General features: G+C 39.3%; 1 protein-coding gene across 1 annotated transcript; it reads right to left on the reverse strand.

Annotated features, from left to right (window-relative positions):
• Positions 1–1,221: 1,221 nt before the first annotated feature.
• On the reverse strand, positions 1,222–9,448 carry LOC311262155 (uncharacterized protein). The gene is made up of 15 exons (XM_084361385.1): positions 9,380–9,448; positions 8,058–8,140; positions 7,463–7,569; positions 7,199–7,240; positions 7,077–7,103; positions 6,901–6,972; positions 5,930–5,995; positions 4,730–4,756; positions 4,604–4,648; positions 4,480–4,515; positions 4,321–4,401; positions 3,669–3,765; positions 2,789–2,898; positions 1,887–2,006; positions 1,222–1,349 (listed from the first exon to the last, which is right to left on the reverse strand). The coding sequence occupies exons 2-15, from the start codon at positions 8,131–8,133 to the stop codon at positions 1,332–1,334; spliced, it is 924 nt and encodes a 307-aa protein (XP_084217511.1). The 5' UTR covers positions 8,134–8,140; positions 9,380–9,448; the 3' UTR covers positions 1,222–1,331.
• Between the last annotated feature and the right edge of the window lie 2,453 nt (positions 9,449–11,901).

Genomic DNA, 11,901 nt, shown 5'->3' on the forward strand with positions numbered 1-11,901 from the left:
TTTCTCACAACATTTATTTGATAACTTTAGTAACTAGTTACTTTGTAGATGGCACTTTTGAAATTAATTTATTTTGTTGCCAATCGGATCAAAAACCCACTGATTCTGATGATCAGAAAAATGTATTGGATCCGATAACTGGCCAGGCCTTTAATGAGTCAACAGTATATACATATATGTACATTTGTATAATATAATATAATATATTCTTGTGTTCAAGTTTCATCTGTACTGTTGACTTTCACTTTAACCAAAGTTCTATTTTATCACAATATCTTTATGTGGTGGAAATTTTTATTTAGAAGTGAAAAAAGGATTCACACAAGGTTGTCTTTGTGTAATTTAATAAAGTGGTAAAAGCAAAGAGCAAACAGAGTTAAGCCTCATCCACCAGGCAAACCCTGGCAGAGACGGACAAAGTCACAGTTTATAGCAGAGACTCAGAGATAGAGATAAAGATAGAGTGTTACTGTGCACAAACACTTGCACATAAATCAGCGAGGTCACTGTAAAAACAGTAAGTCAAACAGTTCATAGTAAGGCCAGGCCATAATTCACAGTGCGAAAAGGTGTAATGATCCGTAAGGTTATAGGTCAATACATGGAATAAAACAGTGCAGGGTAACAACAATATGCGTGGTTAAATGCAAATGATACATTTTGCTACTACACTTTACTTTTATCCAAGTATGACTTTTGGTATACAACACTGTCAGTACTAACTCCAGCCTGAGTCTTGATTGCATACAGACAGACAGCAATAGGCATATTTAATAAACTGAGAGAATTCCATTTAGTCCACTGAGCACTTGAGAAGGAGACTGAAACATTGAAAACCAAAGAAGTCTGATATCAATCTGAGACAGGATTCAGGTTTTATTGATGTGGGAGGCTGATCACTGCAGCAACAGCAGATACTGGGTGGTACATGAAATAAATAATGTGTTCTAGATTCACAAAATAAAATTATTTACAAGAGGAAAGCATACAGTTAAGGTCTGTGTAAGTGAAAAGACACCCAGTGGATGAGGATTGTTAATGTAATCAAATCCTGGAACAATTAACAAGCATGTGAATCATATAACAGGAATGCTGGAGTTCAGACTTGTTACAGTTTAGTAAAAATAAATCTCTGAGGAGCTGTACAGAGGACAGGCTAACCGTTATTCAACAGGAGCAGATTTACTGTAGTAGTAAGTTACACACATTCACACCTGGAAGCGTCCCAGTGTAACCAGTCTGAGCTGCCGGTCACATAGCACCTCTACTGGAGCAGTTGGGGTTAAAGGTCTTGCTCAGGGGCACTCAAGCCTGTGTTGAATGGAGAGGGGTCAGTGTCTTGGGTCCTCCTGGTCCAATCAGGAAGCAGCATGAAAACAGAAAGAGGAAGAGGTGATGACATGTTGACACTACACATCTGATTCTCTGCTACTACTTCTTCTATGTTACTGTTACAGTTACTTTGGTATTTCTGCATCCACATTCTGTGCACGTTTAAAGGAAATGTCTAAAAACACTGTCATTGTGACCACGTTAGCATACTGCCTTTAGTAAATGACAGCCTCACAGAGCTGCTAGCATGGCTGTAGACTCTTGCTCTTGTTTTAAACAAGATAATGTAATTAAAGGAGCATCAATTATTCATCTGAACACAGATACATCATGGGATTTGATTTCTGCTTCCCAAATGATATTCTCCATCTGAACTCATGATTGATTCAGTGTATCAAATCAAGAGGAACACTGTTATTATTGAATCAAAATGTTTTTGCCAACCCCCCAATGATAAGCCAACTATTACTCAACATCTATACAGTATGTACACATATACATATATTTTAGTGTTTTTTGTGACGCTTCCCTCCTGGTGTTTTTTTTCCAGTTACCAGAACGTTGATCCATTGAGACTCAGCGTAGATGTACAGAGCTCTTCGGTCTGTCCGCAGCACCATCACGTTCTCCCCCCGCAGCCTCCTCATCTGTTTCTCTCCATCTGCAATAAAGATCTGGAGAGGCCCGATACAAGTCTAATTTACACAGTGAACGTTTGAAAAAAAGTCATTCCTATCCAGCCAAGGAGTTTCGTTAAATGTGAAGTGGAAGTGGCTTCTAAGGCACCCACAGTCCTGTGTTTAGCAGTCTACAGATGATCTACAGATGATCTTTTCAGTTGTTGTCAGTCCACCTCACCTGAGCACTTACAGGTAAATATATGAACAGCCACTGCAGTGTTTAAAACTTGAGCTGCCTGCTGAGTGTCACAGCTGCAATTTCCTTTCTTTTATCACCATTGTTATGTACGCAGCTCCTCGGAGGCAAGTAAGGGTTTTTTTTTTGGGTGACCCATTTTCTAAGTCTGATCTAAATTGTTTTCTCTCCTGTGTTTATAACTTGAGAACTAGTGGGGGAACAGTTCTGCCAGTATAATCTTTCTAAACTCTTTATGTCAGGAGAAAACTTTTTTTTTTTTTGTGTGTGAACACATTTTTTTTTAGACAGACTTAGAAAATGGATCACCAGAAAAAGAAATTCCTTCACTTGCCCCTCAGGGCCTCCGTAGTTTGTATATGTGTGCCTTTTTATTTTAAGCTTAGACTGTGGAGCACCCAGTGCTTTGTTATTTTCTCATTCTCGTCTTAATACAGCTGAACTGAGGTTAATGTTAAGATCAACCATCACACAAGATGAGCTGTTGGTTATAACACAACAGTCACAACAAAGCAGTGATGAGTTCAAATAACAAAATGAGGAAATATGTTTCCATTAACAGTGTGTGTGTGACACTGACCGTCTTGACTCTGTCCAGCACTCGTTCTGGGGGTTGAACCGGTGAACAGTTGCATTTGGCTGATGGACCCCGATCTCCTGTGTCTCCCTGCAGGCCAGGCAGGACGTACACTACAGCACAAGGTCAACGGAGCCATCAGTACCATCAGTACTAGGGTAGAGGGTAATTTACTTGCCAAAAAAACCCAAAACACACAATAAACATGGTTACAGATAGATTTGATTGCTAGCATTTTTCTTTTAAAAATTTCTATAGATATCACAACAATATGTTTATAGTGAATGTGTTTGTTCACAATAATCATGTAGTGAAAATCTGATAGTGTGACTGCCTTGAACGTTGATGTAAACATTTGGGATACTGAAAGTAAACAACTCAACAAAATATATAAAGGTCTAGTCGTTTTTAGTCATTTGAATGCAGGGATGGTTCATATGATATCTTTAAAGCTACCCAGGAAAGTGGAGGGATTATGGCTACTGGTTTGCTGGTTTGGTCTCTGACCGTCAGTGTGTAACATTATGCCAAAGATTCCAACATCTGACTGCCAGCACAATGATTTAGAGTCATTTTAAACAAGCCTATTTGTACCAGTCCCCTCTATTGTTGTTGTTGTTGTACCAATGACTCAAACCTATTGGCCTACTGTAGGTATATGTTTAGCAGGCCGTGGAACTGGGCCAGGTAGTGTGAACCCCCACCCATTTATAATGTTGCACTGAGGGGTCAGGAGTTAGACATGACAAAGACTAGTCACTCCAAACTGGGAGACTTTTCCACTTCACACACAGAAGCAGAGCTGTATCAAGAGTCATGTTTGTTTCTACCTTCCATTAAGCAACATTGTTGGGAAACCTCTAACCTCCCTGCTGTCATGCACCTTGTCCATGTAGTCCAGGCTCTCCAGTCAGACCAGGCAGTCCTGCAGGTCCAGGACGTCCCGGCTTTCCTGTAGGTGCACGAGATCCCTTCAACCCCTGCACACAGTGATTTATTCAGTCATTGAATATTTGATTGGCCAAACAATGAGCTGGTTAGAAGGCAAACAGTTTCAACCAGCTGTCTCTACAGTATAATGGAGGTATGTTGCTGAATTTAGGCCTGAGCCAAGTAGATATTACTCATATCTGTATTTGGATCTGCTAGCTAGGGATGTGGCCTTTTCCATGCCAAATACATTAGTAATAGTTCAGATGGTAAATGAATTGAACTTATATAGTTTTTCTAATCTTAGCAAACACTCAAAGCTTTACAACACAAGTCAGCATTCACAAAGGTGGCAGAGGCTAACATGCAAGGTGCCACCTGGCAGGGCAGGAGCAATAACCATTCATATGCACTCACACACCAATGGAGCAAATTGGGGTTCAGTGTCTTGCCCAAAGGTGTTGGTGGACGACCACTCTATAGCCTGAGCCACAGCCACCAAGAAGATGGCGTGTAGTTTGCTAACAAATTGACACTGTTGATCGATCAGGGATTTGTTACTTCCCTGTGGTGTATCTGCTAATATATATCCACTATATGCCTACCATGGTTCCTCTGCCTCCAGGCCCTCCTCTGGTTCCTGGCTCACCCCTCAGACCTGCATCGCCCCGCTGACCTGGGTCACCCTGCGGCATCACAGTAAAGCATTTACTTATTTAATTTTTAATTTGAACCTGATGTAATCATGTCAGCCAGTCTTCTACCTTCTCTCCTGACAGTCCTGCGATGCCCCGCTCACTCTAATGACACAGATGAGTACAAACATTTCAGTTATCTGTATAAATGTCACATTTCCAGCAAATGAGAGAAAAGAAACTCTTTCCTCACCTTCTCTCCACGAAGTCCTCGCTTTCCTTTCTCACCTTTATCACCCTGATGGACAGAGAGAAATTCCAAATGCCAGTGATGTTCAAAGTGTATAAAAACAAAAGACATGCAGCATGACTTACTTACCCTGAATCCCCTGCGCCCCTTACTGCCCTGAGAAACACACACACGAGTGTAATTAGTTCTTTTTCACACTACCATTACATGCAGACCAGGCCACAGTAACGGTCATGCTGATGAACAGAATTGCATAATTGCTAGAAAATAATTGCACACAATTTCATAGTTGTGTTAATTATCACATAGCTTGTTTGATTTCTATCTTGTTTTTTCCCCCACTGTGTTGTTGGGCCTCATTTATGATCTAAAACATGACTCTTTATGAGGGGTAGGAATGGAGAACCAGAACTGTTAAGAACCCCTTCCAAATGGTCCGATCTATTGGAATGGTACGCTTCCAATCTTATCAATTCCTTTTATCAGTGCCAACATGGAGTTAAATTCCAGGAATACCAGGATGATTACACACAGACTGCTGCTATAGCAGTCTTTTTACCTAGGAGCGGTTCATTTGGGAGCAGAGGGCAGAATTCTCCCCAAACAAGATCAGCTGCACAACACTGCCTCTACTTCACCACATTGCCCACTTTTGTTGTTAAAGCCAAAACCACATCTGCTTTCCAGCTGCTGACACTATGTGAGTAGTGATGAGTAGTATTAAAGGTGCAATATGTAAGAACTGGCCACTTGCTATATTCATACTCACAACAAATACAGGACAGCATATCACCAGAGTTACCACTAACTGCACCCAACTGTAGCTGCTTTTAGCTGGTTAGGTTAGCTGTGCAGCTAGCGGTCCAGGCTGGGCGCACAGAGCACCGTGGAAGGGTTTCTGTTTATACCAATAGCACAGGAGCTTTGAACCCGGAAGGGCCGGGGCTAGCTGGTTAGCATGCTAAAAATTGGAACACAACACATGGGCGTAATAACATAAAAACTGTTCTTCCTCCACACTCTGTTGATAATTATAGTTACGTCTTGAAGGTTGTCAACCAAAATTCTTACATATTGCACCTTTAAATATTCCAACTGTGTGATACTGGAATTGACATGTTCTTCTGTATGAACTGAACACATGATTGATGAATGACAAACAATGCATCAGGTTCATGGTAAACATCTGTAAAACTTTAATTTCTCTGTCATAGTGTGTGTTAATATAACAGCCTACATGTCCAGTTATGTGATATGACTAAACCAGGTTTATATGTAGAAGTCATAAAGGGATGAATGAATGCAGTATGAATCCAGGCTACATGGTACCTTTATCATCCCAGGAGTTCCTATGTCTCCATACAGGCCCCTCCAGCCTCTGTCCCCCTTCTCCCCCTGTGGAAACATCAAGGCACAGCATGTAAACTGTTATGTTGCATTTATACAGTGTTACTAACAACATTAGTGACTTATTAACATGTAATGTTCAAAATACTAATCGAAATAGTAGTGAAAGGGAACTCCTAATGTAGAGGACAGACATGATTTCTCTATGTTGATGCAGACAGAATTTGTGACTGAAATATAGTGACCTTCTGGTTTACATTGTATTAAAGAGGAGAGCTTCTCTAATAGCTCTATATTTCTCTACTTACTGGAAGGGTGTGAGAGACATCAGTGTCATTCTGGGTTTGGCAGCTTTTAGGAGCTCTATGTATCAATTTGTAGCAATTTACATGTATTAATTAGTGTTTAATTGGCCATATGTGAGCGGATTGTAATGCGACATAAAAATGAAACCTTCCTCTCTTGCCAATACAAGCCCGTGGACGGTTAGTTTAAGTAATTTAATGCTGCTGGACTGTGGATTTCTTTGTGAAAGACCCTGGTTGGATTTACCACGACAGTCCAAAGGACGTGACTTTATGCACGTTCTCATGCCTCTCTCCACTCCGCTAACAGAGAGCAACAGTAGCTAATGTTAGTTTAGAAATGGAGTCCGCTAACAGAAACAAGCGGCTTCCAGCACTTTACACTGACAAGGTCACAGTTGCTGTATATTAACGCTTTACACTGCAAATGAACAAATCATTTGCTGAGACTTCAATGCCAATTTTTCACACACACAACACTGGAGTGGACTGACAACTGGGTGACTGATTTACATTTTCTCAGCGTATTTTTCAGGTTCCCACAGATGTTTCAGTGTAGGAGAACATGAGTGTCTTTAAAGTTATATTTCAGATGTGAGACCACTGTATGATGGGTTTGTTGAAAGACATAGGTATTCTCTCTGTGACCTTTTGACCTGGCTGTCCAATCGCTCCTTGTGTTCCAGGATCTCCCTCTGGACCCTTCACACCAGGCTGGCCCTAAAATACACATAACAGTGTGACACAATATGACTTTTCCCTTCATCATAATATGTCTGAAAAACATAGTGTGTATGCATGAGTATGAGTGTGTTACACTGTACCTCAGGTCCTCTGGGTCCTCTGCAGCCCTTCAAACATGAACACCATTAAAGTGTTAGTGTACTGTTAAATGACACTTTTCAGCTTTATAGTGGTCATGGTTTAATCTGAGGTCTGTCGTTACCTTTTCCCCTTTGGCTCCTGTGATGTGTTCAGTTATATCCACCTGAGGAGTTAAAGGCAGATCAGCGCGATTTAGTTTTACGTCATGCATGTGTTTTAACAATCGACACATTTGGAATATTTTAGGATTGGATTGTTGTATGTTGTTGAAGTATGTTCATACACCTGCCCCTCCTGGAAGTTACAGCCACAAAATGATACGTGGTAGAAAACAGTGACTTCTGCTAAGTGTGTGTGTGTGTGTGTGTGTGTGTTTCATCATCACCATCAGCTCTGCTTTTCGTTTGACCGTAGGAAACAAAGGTGGTGGAAGAGGAGGAGGGATGAAGACTTCACATTTCCGAGCTGACCACCTGCTGCTAGATGGAAATCCTAAACAGACACACAGACAGACAGATGTGGTACGTTTTCTGAAACTCTGAACAGACATATTAATTTTGCCCTCTTGCATTATCTGGATAGTTACTGTCTGTTGGATTACATTGTTTTGAGTACTTTGTAACCACATTGACGACAGTAGTTGTAAAGAAGGTGTTCGACAGCCTTTATCCATGCACAGAGCCTTATCTGCTCCACAATCATGACGCATAATGACTGTGTAACGTGTGCTCTGCTCTGAAAGGAGACAGCTTCTTTTCTTGTAGGTAAAACCTGTGGGCCCTCAGTCTACGTCTGGTAAGGCCTCTTGGCCACAGTGTTGAGAGACGTTAGGTCCACCATTACTCCCCACACCGTCAGGGAACATTTTTTACATAAATTGAGCAACAACTTAAGAGCAATATACAGCCGTGTTAGGCCTCAGTGGGCTGTTCTAGTTTGATCTTAATGTCTGGTTTCCTCTTCCTCATGTTTGTACTCACTGGTGGTGACAGAGGGAGCAGCTGGCTGGAGGCAAGTGAGCAAGGCAGTCCATCCCAAAACCAGCTGAGTCAGCATCTCCTCTCTTCCTGCAGCAACAACTGAATGCTAAACAGAAGTTTAAAACAAATGCATACATACACACACACACACACACACACACACACACACACATAAAACATATATTTGCATATTTGCATATATGATAGGCAAGTTAAAGGTGCATTATGTCATTTCAGGGAAGATCTTCATTGGGTGATTTTTTTCTGCCAAAACAAACTAAATAATCAAACTCTCTTTGTTTCCATGACTGAATAAACTGAATAAACAAACTGACCTTAAAGGACAACACAGTTTCATACTGTTTTACTTTGTTTATATGTGGCGGACCCTGCCACCTTTCTAGCTTTAAACAGTGTTCTGGGACCTTATTCTCCTCTGAAAACAGCTTGTTTATTCACTGATGGAAAAATACATATTTCTGAGTTTGTATTATTACCTCATTAATATTGTATATATTGAAATCTGAGATTGAATTTCTTCTCCAAAACTACATAGCGCCCCTTTAATGTTATGATGAAAATGATCATGTGTTTACTCAGGTTCACTCTAGTATTATATTTTGTCTATAGTGCTGAAGAACTGAAGGGATTTATCATTTCTTGTTGCATACAGCCGTGCTTTCAGTAAGATTTAGAGCTTGTTTCCTTCATGCTTTGATAAATAAAGCCCCTAAAACCTCCAGCTTTAAATCTTACTTCTTTTAGTACAATGTGAGCTTCCTTGCGGTGAACATGCCTGCACTACAAAAAATAACTCTTTTACTTACAAGTAAAATACAATAAGTCTGCGGTGGGGAGGAGATAATGTCTTCAATTGCAGTGTCACTTGTTTACAGTTTTTAAATCAGAAATTCAGAAACATATTTAACCCTGACATGAGGCAGAAAACACAGATCACTCCAATATCAACAAGGTACCTGTAGATTTCAAAAGTCCTCACACAAACTGGTTCTCATTCAATTTACAATAAGCTGGCAAATTGTTATCCAAAGACAATAAATTACTGCCAATCAGCCTCAATAATACATACATGGACAGACTACTTAAAGATGTGTGTTACAATCAAACATGATTCAGCTTCTGAATCATCTATAAAATATATGAATGTTTGTAGAACTGCTGATCCACTCAAACATATTTACCCTGACACACGATACATGTAGCTGCTGACTTTGACACTCATGTACAGTATACAGTATATATATGAGAGGAGGTTAAATGACTGTGTTCACATGCATTGTAATGTGTGTTGTGTGTCTTACCTCAGTGTCGTCTCCTCTGCACAGCGCTGTGTGGAGGCTCGTGTCCTGCAGTGGAGATGTCTGTTGGGGCTGCTTCTCTTCCTGGTCATCGTCCAGCAGAGCCCAATCTGCTAAGCTTGCACGCTGAGTCCGACTTAGCTCAATAAACTGTGGAAATGCAACGCAGCCTCTGGCAGCGCTCTGCAGAAATAATCAGATAATTACTTACACACCGAGCCAAAGAGAAGCCTGCTCATCAGGCCATGCTGTAGAGGGTGAAACAGTGAAAGCAGTCAGTGGCGCCTTCTGTCATATTGTATTATATTATCATTACTGTATTTCCACTTATGTTTTAGGCTTTTGGCCAAGTTCCTCACAGCAGTCATATGACTTGAATTCTATAAATTTAACTGATTCAGTGAGTCCTCAGAGTGAGGTAGAAAAATCTATGACAAGCCATCATGGGCAAAAATGTTTAAGGTAAGTGCCGCATCTAAATAAGTGGTGGTTCATCATATTCTTCTTTATGCCTTATGTATTAAATTAGAGGAACCATTAAAGAAAGTTACAGTATAGCTGTTAAATGCAGTAAAATACCTAGAAATATATCACCAAATATTTCCACTTATCTCACACAAGCAGAAAGACAACAAGACAACCTTGTTTTTGCTGACTTTCAGTGGTTTAAGCCCTCACCATGCTGCAGTAATGTAAAGTGTACTTTAGGGTGTGTCAGTACACTGTGACACCACTATGTGTTGAAGCCAGAGGTGCAACAGGGAGCAATCTCAAACCTCACCTCACAAGTTTTCTGCTTGATTTGATTGGACATTATTTCCATTTCCAATTTACTTAAAGGGGCACTGTATGGTTTGGAGAAGAGATTCAATCTCAGATTTCAATATTTACAATATTAATGAGGTAATATTACAAACTCAGAAATGTATTTTTTTCACAAGTGAATAAACAAGCTGTTCTCAGAGGAAAATAAGGTCCCAGAACAATGTTTGAAGCTAGAAAGGTGGCAGGGTCCGCCACATATAAACAAAGTAAAACAGTATGAAATTGTGTTGTCCTTTAAGGTCAGTTTGTTTATTCAGTCATGAAAAAAAAAAAAAAGTTTGTTTAGGCAGGAAAAAAAACAGTCACTGAAGATCTTTCTCATCTCATTCAAATTTGACCGTGAACAAGTTAGACTATTACACACATTTTACATGGCTTATAGTGGCTGGATCCAATTTGAAAATAAACTGCAGTTCCTTTGCCAACACTTAAAAGCTGTGCAAATATGACAAAATGTTTCCTAGATTATAAAAAAACTTTATCTGTCAAGTAGCTGGAACTATGACAGGTACTGCTCACTTCTGTCACTTTTGTGAAATTGCAGCCCGACTGTTGCATCTCCTCACGTTGCCTGTGCCCTGCTTGTATGTTCTATTTATTTATTTTATTATTTATTTTATTTGCACTAAACAACAAATATAATTAACATCTCAAATAAGCAGATTGTGCAGGTGAGATCAGAAAACCCGGTGGGGTTTATAAAATGAATCTCACCTTCTTAAAAATAATAATCCACCTGTTCCATAGTTCAGCCCCTCTGTATCTTATAGAAAATCGACAGAGTTCAGTACGGAACTTGGGGAGGTGTAACCAATTAGCCTGTCTTGTATTGAGTTTGTGTATGTCATTGTTTAACTTAAAAAATGCTTTACAGGGCAAAGAAAACTGTTGAGGCTGAAATATATTTTTGAAAATAAATACACAAATTAGATATTTGTTTAAGTTAAAAACTGATAAGATATTCAGTTGTTTGAACAAGGGGGCTTAGTGAGCAGACCAGTCACTGTAAGTAGCAATTCTGCAGAATCGTTTTTGTAATATATAAAGTTTATGGAGATAGGTAGGGTATATAGCTCCCCAGATTATGTTACAATATGTTAGATATGGATAGATTAAACTATAATATAGAGTTAGGAGACATTTTTGATGAACCAAACTTCGAAATTTACAAATGATTCCAATAGATTTCGATATTTTATTACAAAGTGAATATGACTCTTCCAACTTAAATGTTCATCAATAAAAACTCCAAGGAAGTTTGTTGAAGAAACCTGAGTAATTGGATTATTTCCTATGGACAGACAAGTGTTAGAAATACAGTATTTCTTATTTTTTGAAGTAAATATAATAAAATTTGATTTTTTAACATTGAGAGATAATTTATTTAATTTAAACCATTTGGAAATATTATCTAGATCATTATTAGCTTTGTCCATAAGTACAGATAAATCAGTATGTGAGAGAAATAAATTAGTATCGTCAGCAATAATCAAAGGAAACAAAAGATAACGCTGCTGCCAAGTCATTAATATAGATAAGAAATAATAGTGGTCCTAAAATAGATCCCTGTGGGACACCGCAGGTTAAATTAACTCGCTCTGATACAAAGCCATTAATGGAAACAAACTGTTGTCGATTATAAACATAATTATAAAACCATATAAGAGTTGTTCCAGAAAAACCATAATGAGACAACTTTT

This window comes from Pagrus pagrus, assembly GCF_965226575.1.
Source record: "Pagrus pagrus genome assembly, chromosome: 9".
Classification (NCBI taxonomy): domain Eukaryota; kingdom Metazoa; phylum Chordata; class Actinopteri; order Spariformes; family Sparidae; genus Pagrus; species Pagrus pagrus.